At 42.9% G+C, this 27614-nt stretch overlaps 2 protein-coding genes across 10 annotated transcripts in view; both read left to right on the plus strand.

The window, feature by feature from the left end:
- The window catches only part of LOC121568579 (LIM domain-binding protein 1), a 29300-nt gene extending 25476 nt beyond the window's left edge, over nucleotides 1-3824 (plus strand). For 4 of the 6 annotated variants that reach the window (XM_041879027.2, XM_041879028.2, XM_041879029.2 and 1 more), the window contains one exon: nucleotides 1166-3824. In XM_041879027.2, coding sequence (XP_041734961.1) covers nucleotides 1166-1402 — 237 coding nt within the window. In that variant the 3' untranslated portion in view covers nucleotides 1403-3824. The remainder of the gene's footprint in view (nucleotides 1-1165) is intronic. The other 2 variants (XM_041879033.1, XM_041879040.1) reach the window with 1 other exon arrangement.
- A 5305-nt stretch (nucleotides 3825-9129) lies between these two features.
- The window catches only part of LOC121568648 (prominin-1-A), a 33692-nt gene continuing 15207 nt past the window's right edge, over nucleotides 9130-27614 (plus strand). The window contains exons 1-5 of one of the 4 annotated variants that reach the window (XM_041879065.2): nucleotides 9133-9275; nucleotides 9702-9727; nucleotides 12890-13234; nucleotides 24347-24408; nucleotides 26592-26797. In XM_041879065.2, coding sequence (XP_041734999.1) covers nucleotides 12991-13234; nucleotides 24347-24408; nucleotides 26592-26797 — 512 coding nt within the window. In that variant the 5' untranslated portion in view covers nucleotides 9133-9275; nucleotides 9702-9727; nucleotides 12890-12990. Of the gene's footprint in view, nucleotides 9276-9701; nucleotides 9728-12889; nucleotides 13235-24346; nucleotides 24409-26591; nucleotides 26798-27614 lie in introns of all 4 variants that reach the window. The other 3 variants (XM_041879071.2, XM_045221176.1, XM_041879057.2) reach the window with 3 other exon arrangements.

The raw sequence follows: 27614 nt of genomic DNA on the forward strand, positions 1-27614 counted from the left end.
AGCATCCCATCTACATGACCTTGTGGGGTGGGGAGCGGGGAGCGATAGGGGTTTGGAGGTGGGGTGGGGAGAGCGTGACAGGGAGTAGGGGTGGGGTTGGGACAGGTAACATGGGGGAGTGTGGGGCCAGGAAAGATTGGGACGGGGGCTGGTATGATAAGGATTTGCTTTCAAGGCAGGGTTGTTGGGGATAGGGGAACGCAGGATAGGGGTTGAGATGAGGAAGGGTGGAGGTGGGGCATTTGGTCTTAATCAGATTGGGGAAAGTAGGCTACGGGTATTGGGGGATAGTGGAAGTGTATATTATGTTGCCAAAGACTCCCTGTCTGACGTGAGCCAGTGCTGGGCAGTACCTGGTCCTCTGGGGCCGCAGGCCTACGGGTCGCACACTCATTCAGTAGGTAGACATTACCCCTTACCACTGGCTCAGGATCAGATACAATATCACCCCTCTAACTATTAAAGTTAGGAGTGGAGATATGCCAATCTGATCCTAGATTGTGGTTAGGGGTAATGTCTACCTGGAGCGGGTGAGACGTGCCACTCAATCTGCTTTATCGTCCTACAACCTTAAAAGCCGCTTCTACCACTGAGCCTATCAAAACATAGAATTCACAGGCAGCTGAGCAGCTGTTGGTTGGTTGAGTGAGCCAATGAGACCCGAGGTGGAATGAAAACCCCCATGATGCAGCACTCAAGGATTAGGGCTGCCCACCGCTGACCAACAGGGAAGGGTGATATTACCCAAATCCCTGGAACAGAGGCTGGCATTGGGCCTGTTGTAGATGTTGAATATTTGGCCTGGGTGCCTGAAACCCAGAGCTATGTCTGATTGTAAGTGGGGTGAGCATGGATGGACACAGTCACTGAATATCACAGACTCTGAAACATTAATTATTCTTATATTTTCAGAGGTCCCAATAAGCTTTATTTTAAATGTCCATATCATTTTAGGCCTTCAAGGACCCAAAGGATATGTAAAATATTAATCATAAAAACACATTATATCCCATAAGTCTCATCTAGCCCAGAACTAACCATTACGAGTAACCACGGTAGTCCCAGCCCCATCCATCCCATTTTCTAAGTCCTTTGGGATCGTCTATGCTCGGTTCTCCCCCGTGGTTGTGGGGATAATGTTCCGGCCCTTGCTGTCCCTCTCTAGGACGTGATGATGGTGGGCGAGCCCACTCTGATGGGAGGGGAGTTTGGAGACGAGGATGAGCGTCTGATCACGCGGCTGGAGAATGGCCAGTTCGACACGGCCAACGGAGGGGGGGGCCTGGAGGACGAGGACAGTTTCGGCAGCTCCCCCGCCCTGGGGGGCGCAAACTCCCCCTGGAACAACAAGACCCCCAACAGCCAGGACAGCAAGAACAACGACTCCCAGTCCTCACAGTAGAGCCACAACCATAAACCCTAACTCACCACCCAGATTCACTACTCATTTATCTGCAGAATGAATCCCACTCACGCTCTCTTTCGCACATGCTCAGTGGTGTTCAACCCCGGCCCTCTTCTCCTCCTGGCTCACCTCGCTTATCAGCGCTAGGCCTGACTGCTCTGTTAGTGTGTGGGCGTGTGCTTACTGGTCAGAGTGTTTGAGTCAGAGCTGGATTCTGCCTTTTATGATCACAGTGCTAGCCGTGGCGGTCATTTTGCTGACGGCCATATTGGCGGGTTCTTGTTCCAACCTCGGGTCTCTGGGTGTGTTGCCTTGACAACGTACCTCTGTTTCTGTTGTGCTCACCTCACAGGGAAGGAATACCTAGCTTTATTTATTATCTCTTAGATTTTGCAGAATAAAAGTATTGTGTGGACTACAGCATAAATCCAACGTTCAGTTTTTAAAAACTAAATTATTTGTTTTGTAGGACCTGGTTGGAACAAAAACCTGTACACTGCCGGAGCTTGAGGACCGGAGTTGAGAACCACTACGCTAAACCTTAAACACACCACACACACACACAGACAGAGGTACTGGAGAGAGGTCCTACTTCCCCACCTGGACCAGAGCGCCTGGCCATACAGAAGTGGGTTTTAATTTTCTATGTTTTCAATTTGATTTCAATTTTTTATTTTTATATCAATTTCTAAAAATGAAACAGACAAGCAAAAAAAGTACAAAAAACCCCCAGAATATTCTTTGCACTTTTTTCCACTAACTTCAATCTATTTTTCTTATGAATTGATGGTGTTTTGTTCTTTTTATTATGGCTTATATGAAGAAATTGTAAAGCATCATAAACCTGTGACTGGAGAGGAGAATCAACGGTATATAACTGTATAAATATTACTGTTAGATCATTTGTATTATTGTGATTGATTACTACTTCTATGTAATATTGTGTTGTCTATGTCGGATACGGTATATAGCCCGTCAGTGTCAGACATGGTTATAACGAAGCCCAGTGATTCTGATCTGAAGGGAAAGGCCACCTCTTTAGTGTTCAAGGCTGCGTCTTTAATGGCACCTATTCCCTATATAGTGAACCCATAGGGCTATGGTCAAAAGTAGTGCACTTAGAGGATAGGATGCATCCCAAGTGGCACCCTATCCTCTGTCTCTCTACTTATCTGCTCAGGACCTTGCGTCCACACCTCAGACAGTACAGACAATGTTTGTTTCTCTCCGATTTGCTACTTGAAACATTAAGACAATTTTGACAAGGCATTGTAAGATAAGAGAAACATTTTGTATTGTTTTCCCAAAAAATGTATCACCATTTTTGAAAGCTACAGACCAAGAAGCTACTTTGCAAGATCCTTTTAAATATCGATCCCCAACATGCTATTGGGTTGTATTAAGAATCATTTTGTGGGCTTTTTTCCCCTCTTATGTTTTGTGTCTTTGTGATTGTATATTTAAAGGTAGTTTCTGTATAATTGTAATTCTATGTATTCTTCCTTAGATCAACACCCTAAGGCATCTCTCTAAAGTAAAGATACAAAAAACAATACTTTTTTTAGCAGTTTGGAAAATACATTCAACGGTACAACCACGATTCACGAGAGCTTGGTTATGAATTTGGGTTCAACATACAATTTATTTATTTTTCTATGTCAATGGAGTCTCTGGCTTAAGTTCACAAGCTCATGTACAATATCTATGTCTTTGCCTCCAATGTCATTTTGTAGATGTTGGTGGGCTGTCATCTAAACTATACTTTACCTTGTCAATAACTCACACCAATGTCACTATCAACATTGATGCATGAAAAGTGTAAAAAAGGCATTCATTTCACATGGTGTAGCATATGTTTCTCATAGTTACCTTCACATGATTTTCAGTCAAGTCAATACAGTGATGAATGAATCCTCTGGTTTGTTTGTACATAGTTGGTGGAGATACTTAGTTTCACCACCAGGAGTCTCTCCTGAGCTCCATGACAAGTTGAGCAGCCCACAACAAGTCCACAGGATCAACCCTCTCTTTCATAACTCCCAAACTCTCTAAATCCACCCAGACATCACCAGAATTAACTGTATAATGTTTGACTATCCAATCATGTTCTCTAACATCCCTCTCCTCTGTTCTGGTCCAGCACTTCTGCAGAGTGACAGAATAGAAACTGAGGGCACGTCTCAAAATCACACCCTTTTTCCCTAAATAGGGCACCACCACCTATTGCGCTGGTCAGAAGTGGTGTACTATATAAGGAGTAGGGTGTGATTTGAGTCTGAGTGGTGTGAAGTACCCATACCTGTTCCCGTTAGTGGCTCATATCTTAGGGGTGTGTTGATATACAGTATATTCTATTTTGACTAGTTTCTGCCATTGAAGATTTGTGTTAGGGTATCAATAAAGATGAATTTTCACTTAAGCGCAGTTGACTGAGGCTCTTCACTTGCTCTGTCTGTTATTAGGGGCAAATACTAACTTCCGCTTAAGTCACATTTTCACTTAGTCATGCATTTACATTTTAGTCATTTAGCAGACGCTCTTATCCAGAGCGACTTACATTTAGTGCATACATTTTCATACTGCCCCCCCGTGGGAATCGAACCCACAACCCTGGCGTTGCAAACGCCATGCTCTACCAACTGAGCTACACGGGACCATTGATGTCAATGGGAAGTTAGGATTTGCCCCAGAGTTACCTGCTGGCTTTTGGTGGGAGAATAGGTGTTTTTGATAGTGGCTGAGGCCTCTGAAGATAGACGGACAGACTTTGGGGAAAAAGTGTCCTCTATGTTATCATGGAATGCTCCAAGACTAGAATGCAATTTCCATTCTAAAATATCACATCTTTACCGGAAGACAGTTGATCCATTTTGGGGTTGTAGCAGCTGTGATGTGGGAGATAATGAGTAGGCTTGATAATGACGACTGACATTTCCTGATTTCCACGGATCAGAGATGGGTGTGTGTGAGTATTGGCTGAAGCTCTCCTTTGCCAAGCATATGATTCCCATTATGCTGAAACAGACTGCATAGCATCATCAAGCCTTTGGGCTGTACATTTAGTACAGATGAAAAAAGATTAGGAATATAAAGCAGACGTTATCGTTGACATCTCAGCTAAAGAGAGTCTTGGGAGGCTCTTGCTGAAATGTCAAAACGTGTCATTCATACTCCCTTGTACACATGTATCTTTATCAATTTTATACAGTGTACAAAACATTAGGAACACCTTCCTAATATTGAGTTGCACCCCCTTTTGCCCTCAGAACAGCCTCAATTTGTCGGGGCATGGACTCTACAAGGTGTCAAATGCATTCCACAGGGATGCTGGCCCATAGACTCCAATGCTTCCCACTGTTGTGCCAAGTTGGCTGGAAGTCCTTTGAGTGGTGAGCATGAAAAACCAGCAGCGTTGCTGTTCTTGACACACTCAAACCGGTGCGCCTGGCACCTACTACCATACCCCGTTCAAAGGCACTTAAATATTTTGTCTTGCCCATTCACCCTCTGAATGGCACACATACACAATCCATGTCTCAATTGTCTCAAGGCTTGAAAATCCTTCTTTAACCTGTCTCCTCCCCTTCATCTACACTGATTGAATTGGATTTAACAGGTGACATCAATAAAGGATCATAGCTTTCACCTGGTCAGTCTGTCATGGAAAGAGCAGGTGTTCCTAATGTTTTGTACACCTGTGTTTATGCTTTTCCTCTGGTAAGATGCAGACCAGACAGTGCTGCCATCTTTCTTAAGAACAAGCCAACCCAGAGATCAGCCACGTCATACCAAATTGCATGCAATGAAACTCCTAGACATTGATCTGTCAGTTTTGGGTTTAAACCCCTAATGGTTCATGTTGGGATTGGGGGAACATACACAGATCCTGAATCTGTTCTTATGGGAAACTTTCACTTGAATTTTTTATCACAGGTGAAAGTTGCCATTGGGCAAGGGGGATTGTTTCTGGACAGGGCCTGTGTTTTGAGGCTCAGGTAGAGCGATAGGCTGATTAACAGACGCCATGGGTGGTGAACTTCAGGATGGAGGTAGTGGCTCACATCAAGAGGATAGATCAGTGTTTATCTTTGCCAGGAAGTGGTAAGCTACTCTGCTATTAAGACGTATTTAAAATAGAGCTTAAATTAAAACTAGACTTTGAGAACCAAAAACAGATCAGTGCCAGCTAACCATCTGAGGGAACATCCCAGGGATGTATAGGAGAAACACTGTCTGAGAAACATTTCAGCTCTCGATGGTAAGCTCCATTCTGTTTTCTACCGTAAGATGCCTTTCATACGCCTGAGTTTAGACATGGAAATTAGAATTATGGAAAGTATCTATTGTGCTATGCAAATGTCCAGTACCACCTCTCTCTCTGGCCCTATGAAATAATATAACAGGCAGTTGCATGTTCACTTGGATTAGTCAGTCTCACAACATGCAAAATAGGCCTGTGTGGTAGAATATTAATTTGTTCTGTCTTTGAATGAAGGGAAATGTAATGTTAAATGGCAAAAAATTATAATCTAGCATTTCTACTTGGTATGACGGAGGAAGTGTCAAACTGAATGTCTGTATTTGATGCTGCCTCCATCTTGATGGTGAGTGTGTCCTGTCATCTCTGCTTCTCTCTAGTTGTATGACTTGTACACAAACATCCTAGGGTCACATTTACATTTACATTTTAGTCATTTAGCAGACGCTCTTATCCAGAGCGACTTACAGGAGCAATTAGGGTTAAGTGCCTTGCTCAAGGGCACATTTACGTCATTTAGCAGACGCTCTTATCCAGAACGACTCACAAATTGGTGCATTCACCCTATAGCCAGTGGGAAAACCACTTTACAATTTGCGGGTTCTTGTTCCAGGTAAGGAAGCTCTATAAATGACACTAAACAACACTCATAACTGTCATGTTCTGTTTTAAAACAGTATTTTATTGCCCTGATCTACTGGTTATATGGTGGTTATAAGCTCCATTATATTACAGTATTATTGTTATTGACCCCGTTGAATGAATGGGTACCACTTTATAACTTTCACGCAAAAGTATTAATTCATTAGATAACTATTTAAGTAGGCATTCAAGCATTATAAGTCATTAGCATTTATAATATTTTATGAAGCATTAAGCATTTATAATGGCATATACATAGTATTTTTTTTAGGGTGTGTGTCTCAGTCACCAGATCTCAACCAAATTGAAAACCTATGGGAAATTCTGGAGTGGCACCTGAGACAGCATTTTCCACCACCATCAACAAAAGACAGAATGATGGATTTATTGTGATGGAATGGTGTTGCATTCCTCCAAAAGGGTTCCAGACACTTGTAGAATCTATGCCAAGGCACAATGGAGCTGCTCGTGGTGGCCCAACGCCCTAATAATATACTTTATGTTGGTGTTTCTTTTATTTTAGCAGTTACCTGTTTGTTCTAATTAATGTTGCCAGCTACCTTAAAATATTAAAAATACTTTATATTTTTCTACATCCTGTAAATTACAGTGATGACTGAGTAACGTTCACATTTTCAAACTTACTCTATTTGAACTTTGTGGGACTATAGTTGACATTACCTGGCGATGTTCCATTGACCACTTGGGTTTGATCCAAGATGAGGAAAATCACTTCTGTATACTGTAGTAGCCTTTCGCTGCTAAAAAGCGACTACCCACTCCTCAAAGTATGTGTTTTGCTCCCCCACTCCCAAGTCTCTCTCTCTCATCCAGTTAAGACCCTCCCTTTCTCCTTCCCCAATCCCTTCTTCAGTGTTTCGCAGGCAGAGAGAGAGGCGGTCAACTTCATAGCAGCAGTAGTAGACCGTATCAGGTTTCTCATGGAAGGGACTAACACACTCCCTCACATCTGTGCTGTGTAGAGCAGAGACACACCTGCAAACACTTACAGTGGGGAGAACAAGTAATTGATACACTGCCGATTTTGCAGGTTTTTCTACTTACAAAGCAGGTTCTGTGTTATTGAAGAATAACATCAACTGCTAACAACAGTATGTGTTTGAGAAGAGGCGTCAGGTGTGGGAGGAGGACGTGCAGATTCACTCAGAGTTCCTGAAGGTGACATACTTTTGTATACAGTGGGGAGAACAAGTATTTGATACACTGCCGATTTTGCAGGTTTTCCTACTTACAAAGCATGTAGAGGTCTGTAATTTTTTATCATAGGTACACTTCAACTGTGAGAGACGGAATCTAAAACAAAAATCCAGAAAATCACATTGTATGATTTTTAAGTAATTAATTAGCATTTTATTGCATGACATAAGTATTTGATACATCAGAAAAGCAGAACTTAATATTTGGTACAGAAACCTTTGTTTGCAATTACAGTGATCATACGTTTCCTGTAGGTCTTGACCAGGTTTGCACACACTGCAGCAGGGATTTTGGCCCACTCCTCCATACAGACCTTCTCCAAATCCTTCAGGTTTCGGGGCTGTCGCTGGGCAATACGGACTTTCAGCTCCCTCCAAACATTTTCTATTGGGTTCAGGTCTGGAGACTGGCTAGGCCACTCCAGGATCTTGAGATGCTTCTTACAGAGCCACTCCTTAGTTGCCCTGGCTGTGTGTTTCGGGTCGTTGTCATGCTGGAAGACCCAGCCACGACCCATCTTCAATGCTCTTACTGAGGGAAGGAGGTTGATGGCCAAGATCTCGCGATACATGGCCCCATCCATCCTCCCCTCAATACGGTGCAGTTGTCCTGTCCCCTTTGCAGAAAAGCATCCCCAAAGAATGATGTTTCCACCTCCATGCTTCACGGTTGGGATGGTGTTCTTGGGGTTGTACTCATCCTTCTTCTTCCTCCAAACACGGCAAGTGGAGTTTAGACCAAAAAGCTCTATTTTAGTCTCATCAGACCACATGACCTTCTCCCATTCCTCCTCTGGATCATCCAGATGGTCATTGGCAAACTTCAGACGAGCCTGGACATGTGCTGGCTTGAGCAGGGGGACCTTGCGTGCGCTGCAGGATTTTAATCCATGACGGCGTAGTGTGTTACTAATGGTTTTCTTTGAGACTGTGGTTCCAGCTCTCTTCAGGTCATTGACCAGGTCCTGCCGTGTAGTTCTGGGCTGATCCCTCACCTTCCTCATGATAATTGATGCCCCACGAGGTGAGATCTTGCATGGAGCCCCAGACCGAGGGTGATTGACCGTCATCTTGAACTTCTTCCATTTTCTAATAATTGTGCCAACAGTTGTTGCCTTCTCACCAAGCTGCTTGCCTGTTGTCCTGTAGCCCATCCCAGCCTTGTGCAGGTCTACAATTTTATCCCTGATGTCCTTACACAGCTCTCTGGTCTTGGCCATTGTGGAGTGGTTGGAGTCTGTTTGATTGAGTGTGTGGACAGGTGTCTTTTATACAGGTAACGAGTTCAAACAGGTGCAGTTAATACAGGTAATGAGTGGAGAACAGGAGGGCTTCTTAAAGAAAAACTAACAGGTCTGTGAGAGCCGGAATTCTTACTGGTTGGTAGTTGATCAAATACTTATGTCATGCAATAAAATGCAAATTAATTACTTAAAAATCATACAATGTGATTTTCTAGATTTTTGTTTTAGATTCCGTCTCTCACAGTTGAAGTGTACCTATGATAAAAATTACAGACCTCTACATGCTTTGTAAGTAGGAAAACCTGCAAAATCGGCAGTGTATCAAATACTTGTTCTCCCCACTGTACACTAGTGGAGACCAGGGCAGAGACTGGACACACACACACACCTGTGCTTTGCAGATTGGTGACACGCCTGTCCAGGAAGCGGACACGCACTCAAACTCACCCAGAGCATATACTTCGCTCTACTGGTTCACATCTTTCCTGTCTCGACTAAAGGAACAACAGGTAAAGTCCTGTTTTCTTCCTCTTACCTCTCTGATACCTCTACTTTCTTTCCTCTTCTCTCACACTCTTCTCCCGACTCTCTCGCTCTCTCCTGTTATGTCTCCCCTACTCCTCCACACTTCCAGAGCCTCAAACAGGTACAGGGAAAATAGTCTAACAGCTCTGCAGTTAGCTTCCAGAGATACTGATGCAATAGCAGTAGTTAAGTGTTGAGTTAGCTGTAGAAGATATACAAGTCCGCTGTTGTAATTGATTAAGCCACTATGGAGCCTATTTTCTGTAGAGGAGCTTTAGAGCGGTTAAAACCAGCTGAAGCAGCAGTAGTGAGAGAATGTTGTACTCCAGGACTGGTTGACTGTGTGTTCTGCCTGTGTGTTCCAAAATGACCTTGTACAAAGGAGCCTGCTCTCTCTCTACTCTCAACAGAACTCTGTTTACACTGTGGGAAGTGAGTAAGTACTTTTTAGTCTGTACTTAAATCTCTCTTTCTTTCTTTCTCCATTGTCCTAGTATTTGCATTTCAGAGGCACATGAGTAAAGAAATATAACATACTGAAACGTATTGGACAAACAAAATGCATGTGACATTGCAATACTGTGTTGAAGCTTATGTAAGCCCAGTAAAAGCTTTTCTCTTTACTTTATATAGAGAATACCGGTATTTTTTATTTTATTTATTTAACTGTTCTGTCACACAGTCTTCTTAGTAAGCAGATCAGTGCCTGGTTTCACCCTCCCATATTTAACCTCTGTCTGTCTGGTTAAAACTAAACAAACCGTAGTGATGCAGGTAGCTGTGTATGATGAACTGTTATGTAGTAGTGAGTGTTGAATGTCAGTCTGTTTATAGAAAAACAATCAACACTCACTGTGTGGTGTTGCGTTATGGAAAGTTTTTCAAGCTTTTGGTGATCTGTCTCGTGCTCTTTCTCAGGGTTTTAGATGTAATTTTTATTGATATAGGAACAGTAAATGTGAAATGACTAGATTCAAGTAATTGATTATGATAGCTGTGTTGGTGGTTGATTGATCAAAAGCGCAAGTGTGTAAAGATGTTGATAACCTTCAGTGGTAGAGCCTAAGACAGAACTATGCTCTATAGAATGATGATTTGCCAATGTTTGTAGATAAACAGGGAAGTATGATGCCAATGTTTATAGATCAACAGGGAAATACTTTACATATGAAAAAAGGTAGGACACGTTTATCAGAAGTTGATCACCACCACCCCTTCCCGTGGGCCCAAAAGCAAAGAAAGTAAAAAATATGAAAATAGCTACAATTGAAGTCGGAAGGTTACATACACCTTAGCCAAATACATTCAAACTCAGTTTTTCACAATTCCTGACATTTAATCCTAGTAAAAATTCCCTGTCTTAGGTCAGTTAGGATCACCACTTTATTTTAAGAATGTGAAATGTCAGAATAATAGTAGTGATTTCTTTCAGCTTTTATTTCTTTCATCACATTCTCAGTGGGTCAGAACCCGCAAATATAGAAAATGCGCAAAAAAACGCAGAACGATTTGACAGGGGGTGCATGATTTTTTTGGGCCTGATATAGATATGTTTCTGCTTATAATTTGTGATATTTTGGTAGGCTATTTGTTAGTGAACTTACCTATAATCAGATACATGTAGCTTCTCTTTCGTCATTATATGTTGCCTTAGAAGACTAAATAAACCCTTGCTCAACAGAAGAATATAACAGCTCGATAGAATGAATGCGTCAATCTAGTTGACATCGGTAAAGTTCTCTCTGTCATCTTTCGCACCGTAAAGACGTTTAGGGACTGGGGAGAAAATACAATAACGCAAAAAATAATAATTCCAAAATGACATCAGTTTCACCAGTTGTAAGGAAAAAAGAAAGCTATGAAAACAACCCAAGATGTTTCTGATGAGATTTCAGTTCGGCTTTGATGCATATTTTAAGTGGTTGAAATACTATCAGATTTTATGATGAAAACTGCACCTCTACAGATGGTTAACTGGGCATTGCATTCTCTCAAGATACAGAAATCAATCATATTTCTCCACTCCTGTTCCCAAGTCCAAATTTTGCCTACATTTCGTGTATACATTTTACTGCAAGAAATGCTTAATTCTGCAGGAGTTAATATTAAGGCTATGTGAGAGGTTATAGACCTACAGTCAGTGTCCAGATTTCAGTTTCAATTTAACCTATCTAAACAATCTACAGTTCACTTGACATGCCATAGGCCTATTCGAAGTCCTGTCTTGTGACTGTCGGATTTGTATAGCGCCTCACAATCATCACACATAACATAGCCGGCACTGCTATCAACCTCTTATCACTTCACCAAATCTTTTCCAAACAGTACTTTTCTGGCCCTCTGTTCTCTTTATTTTCAACTCTCCTTTCACTGTTTTTGTCTTATTGAACTTCGACAATGTCGGGCCGCGGCGGAATCTAGTTGATTACCCCCCACCACCACCATACTATGTAAAAACAAAAAATAGAAAGAAAAGGGTATGTCCAAGAAATGCAGTCTATATAGTCCCCTGTAGCTCAGTTGGTAGAGCATGGCGCTTGCAACGCCAGGGTTGTGGGTTCGTTTCCCACGGGGGGCCAGTATGAAAATGTATGAACTCACTAACTGTAAGTCGCTCTGGATGCTAAAATGACTAAAATGTAAAATGTACATCTTCACAATAACTAATCATGGCCTGTAGGCCAAGTCCTCCCTGGGAGATAGATTCAATAGCCTGCTCGAAACGAAGGGGGCCAGCAATACAAAATTATATAATAAAATAAAAGCAATTGTATAGTACATTTTAGGCATTTAGCAGACGCTCTTACCCAGAGCGACTTACAGTTAGTGAGTGCATACATTTTCATACTGTGGATTCGTTCGAAGCAGGCAACCCATGAATTAAGTTGGGTTGCCTGCTTCCACGCAAGTTTCAAATCCTATAACCCGCACATTGAATTTACGGGAATGATTTTCAAGTGATTCCGTTTTCTCTTTTAGGAGATTGATTGCCCCTTCTAGTTTAGCTCTCGCTGTTTCCAGGTCACGGAGGTGCACGCGCCGCCTTCTCCAGACTTTCCACTTTAGTTGAATAGGCATCCACTTTAGAAGTGAGCAATGCGAGTTATTCATTTACCGGTTTAATTGCAAATCGAGGGCAGAGATAATCTCACGAACGATCTCTCGGGTAGTAGCGGCCAGCTCTTTCTGTTGTCTGGTGAAAGCCGCCATGTTCCCACAGGTGAATTGTGGATGGACAGATGACCTGCTGGAGCGAAATAGACCTGCTCGTTTTTTCTTGTCATACAATGAACGTTCCACACCTTAATATGGGGTTTACAATTGACATTTTTAGAGAACAATTCTGTCAATAGAAATGTTGCAAAAGAAAGCCACAATAAGGCTTTTCAATGCGTGCCACCGAAACCGGAAAACTGCTTCAATTGTCGTCACATTTATGGTTTCCCTCAATGCTAGTTTTCTTACAATTACAATACAATATGTATGCATTTACTTTACAGTGCCTGCACCCTTTCACAACAATCTCTTTACTTCTGTGTTTATCTCCGTATCTGTGTGTTTCCACTCCCACACCAGTCTCTCTGCTCTGTGTTTGCAGGCCCATCAATACAGAGATAGTGCCATGAGAAGATCGCTCCACACTCTACATTCTCCAGCATTACCCTAGCTCACCTTCGAGCCCTATCTCTAGTTGCAGTGATGGGAGCATGTAGGAGTGTTTGGAGGTTGGGGGGCTGCGCCTGGGTGGTGTTGGCCTGGATCGGGGCTCTGTTGCTGGGGTCCAGCTTGGCCCTGCCTCCCCCTGCCACCTGTCCTAAGAGAGTCTCTCCCTTGAACCTGATCCAGACCCAGTACCGGTCAATCCCAGGAGCAGACACAGGCTTCATGTCCGGGGTCGTCCAGTCCTTCCTCCACACCGTCCAGCCCAACCCCTTCCCCAAAGGTCAGTCTCGGGGTGCATCCGTCTGGTCAAAAGTAGTGTACTATATACAAAGGGAATAGGGTGCCATAGTCATAAACTGTAGCCTAATCTGACAGCGCTCCTTTTCTACAGCAGTTTGATCATACTGAGCTCATACTGACCTAGCCAGGTGTGTGTAGCCGCTATGTAAATCCCATACAAATACCTGGGCTTCCACCCATTTGCAGAGGGAAATTGGTATAGAACTATAGCAGAATAATATTAAATTTTTTACTTCTGTTTCCCTCTGGAAATTAGTATTTTTCTCTGCTCCCAACCCTTCCCAAAGATTTAAGCATGTGTGCTTATAGGTGATGTGATAGGTGAAGCATTAGAACTAACCTGTATTCTTTAACCATAGAAACTGGTGACGAGGCTAGATAATTAATGCCTTTAGTGGGTCAGGCTGTCAATGGTTAGCAAGTCAGATAAAAGTATTTGTGGATGGTGTGTTTCCCTTTAAAGCTGCAATATGTCATTTTTTGGGCGACCCCTGACCAAATTCACATAGAAATATGGGTTATAGATCTGTCATTCTCATTGAAAGCAAGTCTAAGAAGTGGTAGATCTGTTCTATGTGTGCTATTTCTATGCTTCCCATTCTTAAGTTTTGTTTTTGCGTCTTTTACTTTTGGTTTTGTACACCAGCTTCAAATAGCTGAAAATACAATATTTTTGGTTATGGAAAATATATTTGACAGTGGTTTCATTTGTACAATGATTCTCTACACTATACTTGCTTGTTATGTCACATAAACTGAAATTAGGGGAACTATTCGAATTTTAGCAACCAGGAAAAGGCGGAGCGATTTCTGCATAGTGCATCTTTAAGCAGTGTGTGACTCATATACTTATGCTGAACCCAGAAACAACACAGTAAGTAGAGCAACACTGTAAACCTGTGGACAATATTCCACTGTAGTCCAGAATCTTTGTCACCTTTGTTATCGACCCTAAATTATTATTATTTCAGAGCTGGCTCAGTTTTTTAGAGACTGCTACCTTGTTAGGGCCAGTAGTGATTCTGATGGACAAACAACAGTGACGACCCCTTAGGTACACGCAGACACACACACGCACATGCACACACATATAGTGTGTGTTAATCACCAATTGACCTTTGCCCAGGTGAAACTCATCTTAGATCAGAGAGCTCTCAAGTTGCTGAGCAGATTGCTATGCACGGATTGGATAGTGACAGTCTCTTTAATTATGGCTTCTATCCAATCAGGATTGGAGGCTGTTGTTGTAGCAACACTTGTTTGCTCATGTTTTGGTTGTATGTTTGGCTAATGACACTAATATTTGTCTGTTATTATTTACCAGGTAATGAGCAGTTATTTAAGCTTTTAAGAACTTGACTTTTCTTATTCCAACTGCAAATACTGACAGATCCATTCTGTTCAAATCCTACCCTAAGACATCCTCCTTCTTGCTCTCTCTCTCTCTCTCTTTAAAGGGTTTTTCTTTTTTTTTACAATTTATTTTTTTACATTGTAGAATAATATTGAAGACATCAAAACTATGAAATAACACATGGAATCATGTAGTAAACAAAAAGTGTTAAACAAATCAAAAATATTGTATATTTGAGATTCTTCAAATAGCTACCCTTTACCTTGATGACAAGTAAGCACACTCTTGGCATTCTCTCAACCAGCTTCACCTGGAATGCTTTTCCAACAGTCTTGAAGGAGTTCCCACATTTGCTGAGCACTTGTTGGCTGCTTTTCCTTCACTCTGCGGTCTGACTCATCCCAAACCATCTCAACTGGGTTGAGGTCGGGGGATTGTGGAGGCCAGGTCATCTGATGCAGCACTCCATCACTCTCCTTGGTAAAATAGTCCTTACACAGCCTGGAGGTGTCTTTTGGGTCATTGTCCTGTTGAAAAACAAATTATAGTCCCACTAAGCCCAAGCCAGATGGGATGGCGTATCGCTGCAGAATGTTGTGGTAGCCATGCTGTTTAAGTGTGCCTTGAATTCTAAATAAATCATAGACAGTGTCACCAGCAAGGCACCCCCACACCATTACACCTCCTCCTCCATGCTTTACGGTGGGAAATACACATGTGGAGATAATCTGTTCACCCACACTGCGTCTCACAAAGACACAGCGGTTGGAACAAAAAATCTCAAATTTGGACTCCAGACCAAACGACACATTTCCACCGGTCTAATGTCCATTGCTCGTGTTTCTTGGCCCAAGCAGGTCTCTTCTTCTTATTGGTGTCCTTTAGTAGTGGTTTCTTTGCAGCAATTTGACCATGAAGGCCTGATTCACACAGTCCCCTCTGAAGAGTTGATGTTGAGATGTGTCTGTTACTTGAAGTTTGTGAAGCATTTATTTGGGCTGCAATTTCTGAGACTGGTAACTCAAATGAACTTATCCTCTGCAGCAGAGGTAACTCTGGGTCTTCCATTCCTGTGGCGGCCCTCATGAGAGCCAGTTTCATCATAGCGCTTGCTGGTTTTTGCGACAGCACTTGAAGAAACTAAAAAAGTTATTGAAATGTTCCGTATTGACTGACCTTCATGTCTTAAAGTAATGATGGACTGTCGTTTCTCTTTGCTTATTTGAGCTGTTCTTGCCATAATATGGACTTGGTCTTTTACCAAATAGGGCTATCTTCTGTATACCCCCCTACCTTGTCACAACACAACTGATTGGCTCAAACGCATTAAGACATAAATACATTCCACAAATTAACTTTTAAGAAGGCACACCTGTTAACTGAAATGCATTCCAGGTGACTACCTCGTGAAGCTGGTTGAGAGAATATATATATATATATACACTGCTCAAAAAAATGAAGGGAACACTAAAATAACACATCCTAGATCTGAATGAATGAAATAATCTTATTAAATACTTTTTTCTTTACATAGTTGAATGTGCTGACAACAAAATCACACAAAAATTATCAATGGAAATCAAATTTATCAACCCATGGAGGTCTGGATTTGGAGTCACCCTCAAAATTAAAGTGGAAAACCACACTACAGGCTGATCCAACTTTGATGTAATGTCCTTAAAACAAGTCAAAATGAGGTTCAGTAGTGTGTGTGGCCTCCACGTGCCTGTATGACCTCCCTACAACGCCTGGGCATGCTCCTGATGAGGTGGCGGATGGTCTCCTGAGGGATCTCCTCCCAGACCTGGACTAAAGCATCCGCCAACTCCTGGACAGTCTGTGGTGCAGTCTGTTGGTGGATGGAGCGAGACATGATGTCCCAGATGTGCTCAATTGGATTCAGGTCTGGGGAACGGGCGGGCCAGTCCATAGCATCAATGCTTTCCTCTTGCAGGAACTGCTGACACACTCCAGCCACATGAGGTCTAGCATTGTCTTGCATTAGGAGGAACCCAGGGCCAACCGCACCAGCATATGGTCTCACAAGGGGTCTGAGGATCTCATCTCGGTACCTAATGGCAGTCAGGCTACTTCTGGCAAGCACATGGAGGCCCCCCCAAAGAAATGCCACCCCACACCATGACTGACCCACCGCCAAACCGGTCATGCTGGAGGATGTTGCAGGCAGCAGAACGTTCTCCACGGCGTCTCCAGACTCTGTCACGTCTGTCACGTGCTCAGTGTGAACCTACTTTCATCTGTGAAAAGCACAGGGCGCCAGTGGCGGATTTGCCAATCTTGGTGTTCTCTGGCAAATGCCAAACGTCCTGCACGGTGTTGGGCTGTAAGCACAACCCCCACCTGTGGACGTCGGGCCCTCATACCACCCTCATGGAGTCTGTTTCTGACATTTGAGCAGACACATGCACATTTGTGGCCTGCTGGAGGTCATTTTGCAGGGCTCTGGCAGTGCTTCTCCTGCTCCTCCTTGCACAAAGGCAGAGGTAGCAGGGTTGTTGCCCTCCTACGGCCTCCTCCATGTCTCCTGATGTACTGGCCTGTCTCCTGGTAGTGCCTCCATGCTCTGGACACTACGCTGACAGACACAGCAAACCTTCTTGCCACAGCTCGCATTGATGTGCCATCCTGGATGAGCTGCACTACCTGAGCCATTTGTGTGGGTTGTAGACTCCGTCTCATGCTACCACTAGAGTGAAAGCACCGCCAGCATTCAAAAGTGACCAAAACATCAGCCAGGAAGCATAGGAACTGAGAAGTGGTCTGTGGTCACCACCTGCAAAACCAGTCCTTTATTGGGGGTGTCTTGCTAATTGCCTATAATTTCCACCGGTTGTCTATTCCAATTGCACAACAGCATGTGAAATTTATTGTCAATCAGTGTTGCTTCCTAAGTGGACAGTTTGATTTCACAGAAGTGTATTTGATACACTGCCGATTTTGCAGGTTTTCCTACTTACAAAGCATGTAGAGGTCTGTAATTATTATCATAGGTACACTTCAACTGTGAGAGACGGAATCTAAAACAAAAATCCAGAAAATCACATTGTAGGATTTTTAAGTAATTCATTTGCATTTTATTGCATGACATAAGTATTTGATACATCAGAAAAGCAGAACTTAATATTTGGTACAGAAACCTTTGTTTGCAATTACAGAGATCATACGTTTCCTGTAGGTCTTGACCAGGTTTGCACACACTGCAGCAGGGATTTTTGCCCACTCGTCCATACAGACCTTCTCCAGATCCTTCAGGTTTCGGGGCTGTCGCTGGGCAATACAGACTTTCAGCTCCCTCCAAAGATTTTCTATTGGTTTCAGGTCTGGAGACTGGCTAGGCCACTCCAGGACCTTGAGATGCTTCTTACGGAGCCACCCCTTCGTTGCCATGGCTGTGTGTTTCGGGTCGTTGTCATGATGGAAGACCCAGCCACGATCCATCTTCAATGTTCTTACTGAGGGAAGGAGGTTGTTGGCCAAGATCTCGCGATACATGGCCCCATCCATCCTCCCCTCAATACGGTGCAGTCGTCCTGTCCCCTTTGCAGAAAAGCATCCCCAAAGAATGATGTTTCCACCTCCATGCTTCACGGTTGGGATGGTGTCTTGGGGTTGTACTCATCCTTCTTCTTCCTCCAAACACGGTGAGTGGAGTTTAGACCAAAAAACTCTATTTTAGTCTCATCAGACCACATGACCTTCTCCCATTCCTCCTCTGGATCATCCAGATGGTCATTGGCAAACTTCAGACGGGCCTGGATATGCGCTGGCTTGAGCTGGGGGATCTTGCGTGCGCTGCAGGATTTTAATCCATGACGGCGTAGTGTGTTACTAATGGTTTTCTTTGAGACTGTGGTCCCAGCTCTCTTCAGGTCATTGACCAGGTCCTGCCGTGTAGTTATGGGCTGATCCCTCACCTTCCTCATGATCATTGATGCCCCACGAGGTGAGATCTTGCATGGAGCCCCAGACCGAGGGTGATTGACCGTCATCTTGAACTTCTTCCATTTTCTAATAATTGCGCCAACAGTTGTTGCCTTCTCACCAAGCCGCTTGCCTATTGTCCTGTAGCCCATCCCAGCCCTGTGCAGGTCTACAATTGTATCCCTGATGTCCTTACACAGCTCTCTGGTCTTGGCCATTGTGGAGAGGTTGGAATCTGTTTGATTGAGTGTGTGGACAGGTGTCTTTTATACAGGTAACGAGTTCAAACAGGTGCAGTTAATACAGGTAATGAGTGGAGAACAGGAGGGCTTCTTAAAGAAAAACTAACAGGTCTGTGAGAGCCGGAATTCTTACTGGTTGGTAGGTGATCAAATACTTATGTCATGCAATAAAATCCAAATTAATTACTTAAAAATCATACAATGTGATTTTCTGGATTTTTGTTTTAGATTCCGTCTCTCACAGTTGAAGTGTACCTATGATAAAAATGACAGACCTCTACATGCTTTGTAAGTAGGAAAACCTGCAAAATCGGCAGTGTATCAAATACTTGTTCTCCCCACTGTATAATCTCCAGGGCCAGGATAAAGTGACTAAGGGGGCAATTGAAATCGGAGTGTGGGCAACATTTTTGGGGGTTCTTGCTTTAGAATGATATTGATTTCTGTTTATATCACGCTATACTACTATAAACATAAAGTTAAAATGCCCAGACTCTGAGATCATTGAGTGCTTTTAAAGTGACAATCAGGCTACAGATTTCGTGACAACCTATCTCCGCTGCAATGTATCAGCACAATGGACAGTGCCCTGTGCCCTACACACTAAAGCAAGGCCGTTTTGGTAATGAATATAGGCTACAAGATAGATAGGCTGTTTGTAATAGCTGTCTTACCAAAATAATGCAAACTAAATGCTGAATAGTAGTTTAACTGCGAATGCAAACGAATGAATGCGAACAGAACAAAACAGCGGTACAAAGTAGTAGTAGGCCTAGTAAACAAAATATCAGATCGATAAAGGCATGACACTATCTATATTTAGGCTAGTTACATTAACAGTAAACAAATGCAGTAAACAAAAGGCGAATGGAGATCCAAATAACCAAAACATAGCATACTACAGTGGAATGCAGCCATGCACAGCTGTCTTGCCAAATAAATAGGCCTTTACTGGCCCGCTTCAAACATGGAAAATCATGCCGCTCGCTCATGAGTTCAGTAACACGTTGTGATATGGCACAATACACTTCTGTAAATCAAATTCGACACACGTAACCAATTAAGCAATGCCAGCCTACCATAAACACGTTTCCAATATATACAGTTCCATTTACAACCACGAAAACCAATAGGCTACCAAGAAAACCATAACAGAATGTATCTAGTTATATGATTAAACATACTATATGTAGCTATACCCAGGGGCATAATTTGGGTTCTTGCATTTGAATTATATTGAATTCTGCTTAAATCACGCTATACCACAATGAACATAAAAGTTCAAATGCTTTTGACCAATAAGTAACAGGTTGGCGCAAAATCTCCACTGCGCTCTATCAGCACCATGGACAGCACCCTACACACTAAAGCAAGACTAAACCAACCAGCTAGATTTTTTCTTACCTTTCAGGAACAGTTGCAGCCTCCTTGATGCTCTGTGGATCTTCCTGAGTAATCGATCATTCCATTCTCCCCGAAATCTTCTTGTAAGATCCCCCTCAAATACCAGTTGGCTTAGTTGAGCTTTCCTCAGGTGTATCATGCTTCTTCTGTGCTGACTGAACACATTTGTCAAAGTGGAAAATGAGTTCTCGCATGTAGCTTCCTCAGTGACAATCTCACTCATGAGCCCTATGATTTCATTTTGAATATCGTGTGATGTGTATGTGGCATTGTGGGGTATGGTGCTAAACACCTTGACAAGTTCCTTGCCTATTCAGAAAGTATATTCCGTCATAGACAGAAAAAGTCCACTGCCCCCCTCCCCTCTTGACTCTATCGTATCCAATGTCCCCCTCAGTGATTGCTGGTTTGAAACAAGGAACTCAATAACGTCCACAGTCGCCGAAACATACGATTTCTTAACAAGTGTTGACACCTCAGTACCCAAACTTTTTTCTTCTTCTCCACAATGCAGTGCATTTCAAATACTATTTGCTTAATGTGTGCCTAGAGAATCCTTTGGTACTATCAATAGCATGCTTCCAGTTAGAATACCCAGCTTGGGTGAAGGACTTGTTTGCGTTAGCATTGGACCCAACACAGAACTTTCGACATGGGAAACAAAATGTCGCATCTGCAGTAACTGAGTATTCCAGCCACTCTCTTCCTATGAACCAGTTGCTATTAAATAAATGTTTTGGGGCAGAAAACCTTAGGCTATGGTAGGATTCTAGGCTAACCTGGGCTGGCTCCTCTGTTCCAAGATCGTCAGGAACAGTAGAAGGTGGAGGGGGCTGTGGAGCCATTATCCTGGTGGCATTTGTGGAAGAGGGGAAAGGCTCTGCACTCAGAGCTAGCTAGAGCTCGGCAGCATCATCGCTGCTGGGCTTGGCAGCGGCCTCAGTGGTTTGATGCTGCTGCTCATCGCTCTCCGTTGGCTTTGTTTGGGTACTTTGGCGAAGCCAATTTCTGTTACCCATCTTGGCAGTGGCAGATTAGCTGGTTCGAGCTAGCTAAATAGGCTAATGCTAATAACACTAAGACTTTTTACAGCTGGATAAGAAGCTAACTAAACTCTGTAGTGGTGTGGGGTGTGAGACAGAGCTTCAATGGTAAACTTGACCCCGCCCTTATAAATCAAATATTACAGGCGGAGCCGTATCACATTATACACTTAGCCTACCACAGAGATGAGAAGCGTTTTCCCACCGCTTTTATAGAAACCCAAAGGAGTAATACATAACCGCCCCAGTGGCATTCCATAGTCCCCCTACACACCGCAGCGCACTCTGTCCATTGTGCTGACACTCTGTCCATTGTGCTGACACTCTGTCCATTGTGCTGACACTCTGTCCATTGTGTTGACACTCTGTCCATTGTGCTGATACTCTGTCCATTGTGCTGACACAGTGCAGCGGAGATACAGGTTTTTCACCAACCTGTCACGCAATCATTTGGAACTTCTTTGCTATTTTTATATAGGGACATGAAACTAAAACTGAGGGGGCACAAATTTCAACTGAGGGGGCTAAGCTCCCTTTTGCCCCCTAGTGGAGCTGGGTACGCCCTCACCCCTCCCTCTCTCTGTCTTTCTCTCTCTGTCATTCTCCCTTTCTCTCTCTAGCTGAATGCCTGGGTATCAGGATTCAGAAGTGGATTACTATTCTGTTCACTAACTAAGGTACATTTAACACGTCTTATGGCATGCCAACTGGTGATCTGCTTTCCTGAGATGAATAAAGAAATTGTGGGGATTCCGGTGGGGTACCCCCACCCAGGTAGTGGCAGTGCTGGCAACACTGGCTGCAGTAACCCATGGGGAGGGGTTCACACTCGGACAATCAGAGAGGGGGCTTATCATTGTGGCCCAGGTGGCACAAAATAATCAAAGGTCTGACTGCACAGAGATGCTTGGGAAAAATGGTTACAACGGGGGACCAGAGTGTTTGTGTCTCAGGTGAAGAGGGTGGATCCGATCTCCATCACCTAGGACTTGACATAGATTAATCAAATCTCACATTGTTGTCAATTTTTGCTCAATCTTGCATGCTTTCTCAAACAGCTGTAACTGTATATGCATTCGTATATGCATTCGTAAATCAGGTCCTTTCTTGAGTTGGGCTCTGGGATGTAACAACCGTTGAGCATCTAATTTTATGGTTGATTGTGGAGGAAAGGGGTTGAGTGTGTTAGAGTATGTGCGTGTGTGTTTATCCCACATCTGTTGCAAGGGGGGTAAGGATGTTAGGGAGAATATAGGATGAACCACAATAATTGTTTGCTAAAATAATAATTGCTTGTCAAAAATGTAATGTAATACAATGGCAATCCAGGTTATAGGTTAAAATCCTACGCATGAACTGCCGACATTATTACGCATATTAATTGATAATGATGGAAAATAAGATATGCAAGATATTTGAATAGATATATATTTTTAAATAGCTACAGTGAGGGAAAAAAGTATTTGATCCCCTGCTGATTTTGTACGTTTGCCCACTGACAAAGAAATGATCAGTCTATAATTTTAATGGTAGGTTTATTTGAACAGTGAGAGACAGAATAACAACAAAAAAATCCAGAAAAACGCATGTCAAAAATGTTATAAATTGATTTGCATTTTAATGAGAAAGAAAGATTTCTGGCTCCCAGGTGTCTTTTATACACGTAACGAGCTGAGATTAGGAGCACACTCTTAAAGGGAGTGCTCCTAATCTCAGTTTGTTACCTGTATAAAAGACACCTGTCCACAGAAGCAATCAATCAATCAGATTCCAAACTCTCCACCATGGCCAAGAACAATGAGCTCTCCAAGGATGTCAGGGACAAGATTGTAGACCTACAGTGAGGGAAAAAAGTATTTGATCCCCTGCTGATTTTGTACGTTTGCCCACTGACAAAGACATGATCAGTCTATAATTTTAATGGTAGGTTTATTTGAACAGTGAGAGACATCCTTGGAGAGCTCTTTGGTCTTGGCCATGGTGGAGAGTTTGGAATCTGATTGATTGATTGCTTCTGTGGACAGGTGTATTTTATACAGGTAACAATCTGAGATTAGGAGCACTCCCTTTAAGAGTGTGCTCCTAATCTCAGCTCGTTACCTGTATAAAAGACACCTGGGAGCCAGAAATCTTTCTGATTGAGAGGGGGTCAAATACTTATTTCCCTCATTAAAATGCAAATCAATTTATAACATTCTTGACATGCGTTTTTCTGGATTTTTTTGTTGTTATTCTGTCTCTCACTGTTCAAATAAACCTACCATTAAAATTATAGACTGATAATTTCTTTGTCAGTGGGCAAACTTACAAAATCAGCAGGGGATCAAATACTTTTTTCCCTCACTGTATATACTGAGATCATGTGACAGATCATGTGACACTTAGATTGCACACAGGTGGACTTTATTTAACTAATTATGTGACTTCTGAAGGTATTTGTGTCACCAGATCTTATTTAGGGGCTTCATAGCAAAGGGGGTGAATACATATGCATGCACCACTTTTCCGTTATTAGTTTTTTAGAATTTTTTGAAACAAGTTATTTTTTTCATTTCACTTCACCAATTTGGACTATTTTGTGTATGTCCATTACATGAAATCCAAATAAAAATCAATTTAAATTACAGGTTGTAATGCAACAACATAGGAAAAACGCCAAGGGGGATGAATACTTTTGCAAAGCACTGAAGGTTACATTTAAATAACATACAGTAGGTTGGATTTCTGCAAGTAAATGAAAAAATGATAGAGAGTAATGTTGTCAGAGAGAATGAGAGAGTAGAGAGAGGAAGAGAGAGGGTGAGGGTGAAACTGAGGGCACATTCATCAGTAAAAAGGTCCTCAATCAGCTTTCTGAATTGGCCTAGAGGCACCAAAACATCAAATGTAAGAACATTTTAAAGATTGTTCCACACTGTGTTCTGTTTATGTGTGTATAGAAAATAGAAAGGGAGTGGCAATACCAACTGAACATGTTTTCATATTTGCTTTCATGTACAGTATGATTTCAAAACCTTTACACTTCTACATTCATGTAGTACTTATCCAGATCCTCATCCTTTCTTTCTCTCTCTCCCTCTTTCTCCCTCTCCATTCCTCTCTCCTAGATCTGCTGGTTAAATTAGTGGAGGAAAAGGGCAATATATATGACAGGAAGATCATCACAGAGGTAAGAAAAGATGGATGCGTGCGTGCGTGTGTGTGTGTGTGTGTGTGTGTGTGTGTGTGTGTGTGTGTGTGTAAAAACGATTGGTCGCTAAATCCAGAGAAATTACGGACAATGTAGAAAACTGTTAGTCACTAAATCCGTCTAGAAGGACCATGTAAAAACGGTTGGCTGGTTTGCCCTCACCGTCTGAGCGGTCAGCGGTGAATGCCCTCACCCGCTATATACTTCGAACTGATTGGTTTGGTTCTGCCGTCTATAGTGCTGTCCGGTTAGAACATGATGTTGAGGCCCATCACTGTACTTTTGATAGTCACCACCACACACACACACAGACACAGCTGTTTACATTTGAGGATGTTTATATGATTTTAGTAATCCGAATGACTTCGAATCTTATTGTTGTAATTCTATAAGACAAAGATATGCACACATGTAAATAGTATTAGTTAATGGTTATAACTATGCAATATACATATACAGCGCCTTCGGAAAGTATTCAGACCCCTTGACTCTTTCCACATTTTGTTACTTTACAGCCTTATTCTAAAATGGATTAAATAAAATAATTTCCTCAGCAATCTACACACAATACCCAATAATGACAAAGCGAAAACAGGTTTTTAGAATTTTTTGCAAACTGATATGAAAGAACACCCTTATTTATATAAGTATTCAGACCCTTTGCTATGAGATTCGAAATTGAGCTCAGGTGCATCCTGTTTCCATTGATCATCCTTGATCTTTATTGGAGTCCACCTGTGGTAAATTCAATTGATTGGACATGATTTGTAAAGGAACACACCTGTCTATATAAGGTCCCACAGTTGACAGTGCATGTCAGACCAAAAACCAAGCCATGAGGTCGAAGGAATTGTCTGTAGAGCTCTGAGACAGGATTGTGTCGAGGCACAGATCTGGGGAAGGGTACCAAAACATTTATTCAGCATTGAAGGTCCCCAAGAACACCGTGTCCTCAGTCTTAAATGGAAGGAATTTGGAGCTACCAAGACTCTTCCGCCCAGCAAAACTGAGCAATCGTGGGAGAAGGGCCTTGGTCAGGGAGGTGACCAAGAACCCGATGGTCACTCTGACAGAGCTCCAGAGTTCCTCTATGGAGATTGGAGAACCTTCCAGAAGGACAACCATCTCTGCAGCACTCCACCAATTAGGTCTTTAAGGTAGAGTGGCCAGACGGAAGCCACTCCTCAGTAAAAGGCACGTGACAGCCCGCTTGGAGTTTGCCAAAAGGCATCTAAAGACTCTCAGACCATGAGAAACAAGATTCTCTGGTCTGATGAAACCAAGATTGAACTCTTTGGCCTGAATGCCAAGCGTCAAGTCTGGAGAAGCTCCAAGAACTGTCTGGGGTGACTCTAGAAGCTCGCCCATGGCAGCGCAATATAACACCTTAATTAAGGCTAATATGGAAAATGCTGTGTTAGCATGTGCATGCAAAGACTATGTTTACCAAGACAACAACTAAACCACTTCTGCAAAAGTACTTGTGCAACCAATGCAATAATAACACTTACAGCAGTACGGAATAATACTACATACGATAAACAATACGCAAAGCAGCATTGGCAACTCTAACATTACAGAATACTAACAGCCATACAGTAGAACATATGGCTGAAACTTAGCAAAGTAACATGAAGTAATTAGTATTATTACACAGCATGTAAAATCCCCAATAAAAAACCCTTGCTTGCAACTTACATTACGATGCACGCATAACATTCAGACATTCGTGTTACTGTCGACAATAAAAAGTCCTCAGAAACATGCGTCCTTCTCCCTTCTCCCGGACGACGATAATACTCTGACCTGAGTGGGTGGGTGCAGTGTCCAGATGCGCATTTCCAAGTGCTCTGATTGGTTGGGAATGGCAGGGCTAAAATGGGTGAGGGATAACTTGGGTAGGCTGAGCAGCCAAACTAACAGGACTTAAGATAAACTAAAGGGACCTTGAGGGGAAGTTAGGTAGAGAGGAGAGGAGCAGGACAGCATTTTTCTACAGTGTGTGTGTGTGGCAGAGGTGTGTGTACTAGCCACAGACACTCCCTCCTCAGTTATCCTTTAGGCAGTAACCTGAGAGAGCTTTATGTAAGGCACCCTACTAAGTGTGTGTGTTAACCTGAGTGTGTGTGTGTGTGTGTGTGTGTGTGTGTGAATCTCCTCAGGTCCTTCTCTATGAAGTTGGTTTCCTAGTGTGTGCTGTTATAGGGATTGTGTACATTATCCTGATGCCCCTGGTGGGGTTCTGCCTGGCCTGCTGTCGCTGCTGTGGACACTGTGGAGGACACATGTACCAGGAACAGACTAAAGCTGTCCACTGTCACAGGAGAGGATTATACTGGGCTACACTACTCACAACACTAGTCATACTGTAAGTGTGTGCCCTGTTGAAAAACCTTTGCTGTGTTTTTGAGGTGCTTTCGTTGTGTTTTCGTGGTGATCAGCCTTCGCAGTGTTTTGCTGGTGACCAAAATATCACTTAGGGCCCCCAAAATGTTAGGGCCGGCTCTGACTGCATGTGTGGGTATACATGTGGGTAAGCAGACCCGCAAGCCACTGCAGCCCCTCATGATGAGTTCAGATTTTCTGTGGCCACCACCCCCATCAAAGTTGCCCATCCCTGAGCTAGACCATGCTGGACTCCCATAGACCAGCTTGGTCACCATCATACCACCATCACCATCATGACCTACTATCACCATCATAGCTACATTATTGTGGAACATTTTACTTACTATGACTGTGATATGTGGTTGTCCCACCTAGCTATCTTAACATGAATGCACTAACTGTAATTCACTCTGGATAAGAGCGTCTGCTAAATGACTTAAATGTGAAATGTGTCCAAAACACAGCGAAAGCTGGTCACCAGTATTCAAAACACAGCGAAGGCTGGTCACCAGAAAAACCAGCTAGACCATGTTGGTCAGACGTGCTTAACCAGCTAGACCATGCTGGTCAAATAACCGCTTGATCAGCTAGACCATGCTGGTCAGCAGGCAAAACCAGCTAGACCATGCTGGCTAGACCAGCATCTGACCAGCACTGACCAGCATGGACCAGCTTGAAATGTATGCTAGTCTATGCAGTCTTTTTCAGCAGTGTGTGTGTGTGTTTTTGTGTGACAGAATAAGTGCACTCTCCATATGTATTTGGACAGTGAAGCATTTTTTCTTTTTTTATTTGGC

The sequence above is a fragment of the Coregonus clupeaformis genome, chromosome 1, assembly GCF_020615455.1.
Source record: "Coregonus clupeaformis isolate EN_2021a chromosome 1, ASM2061545v1, whole genome shotgun sequence".
NCBI lineage: Eukaryota > Metazoa > Chordata > Actinopteri > Salmoniformes > Salmonidae > Coregonus > Coregonus clupeaformis.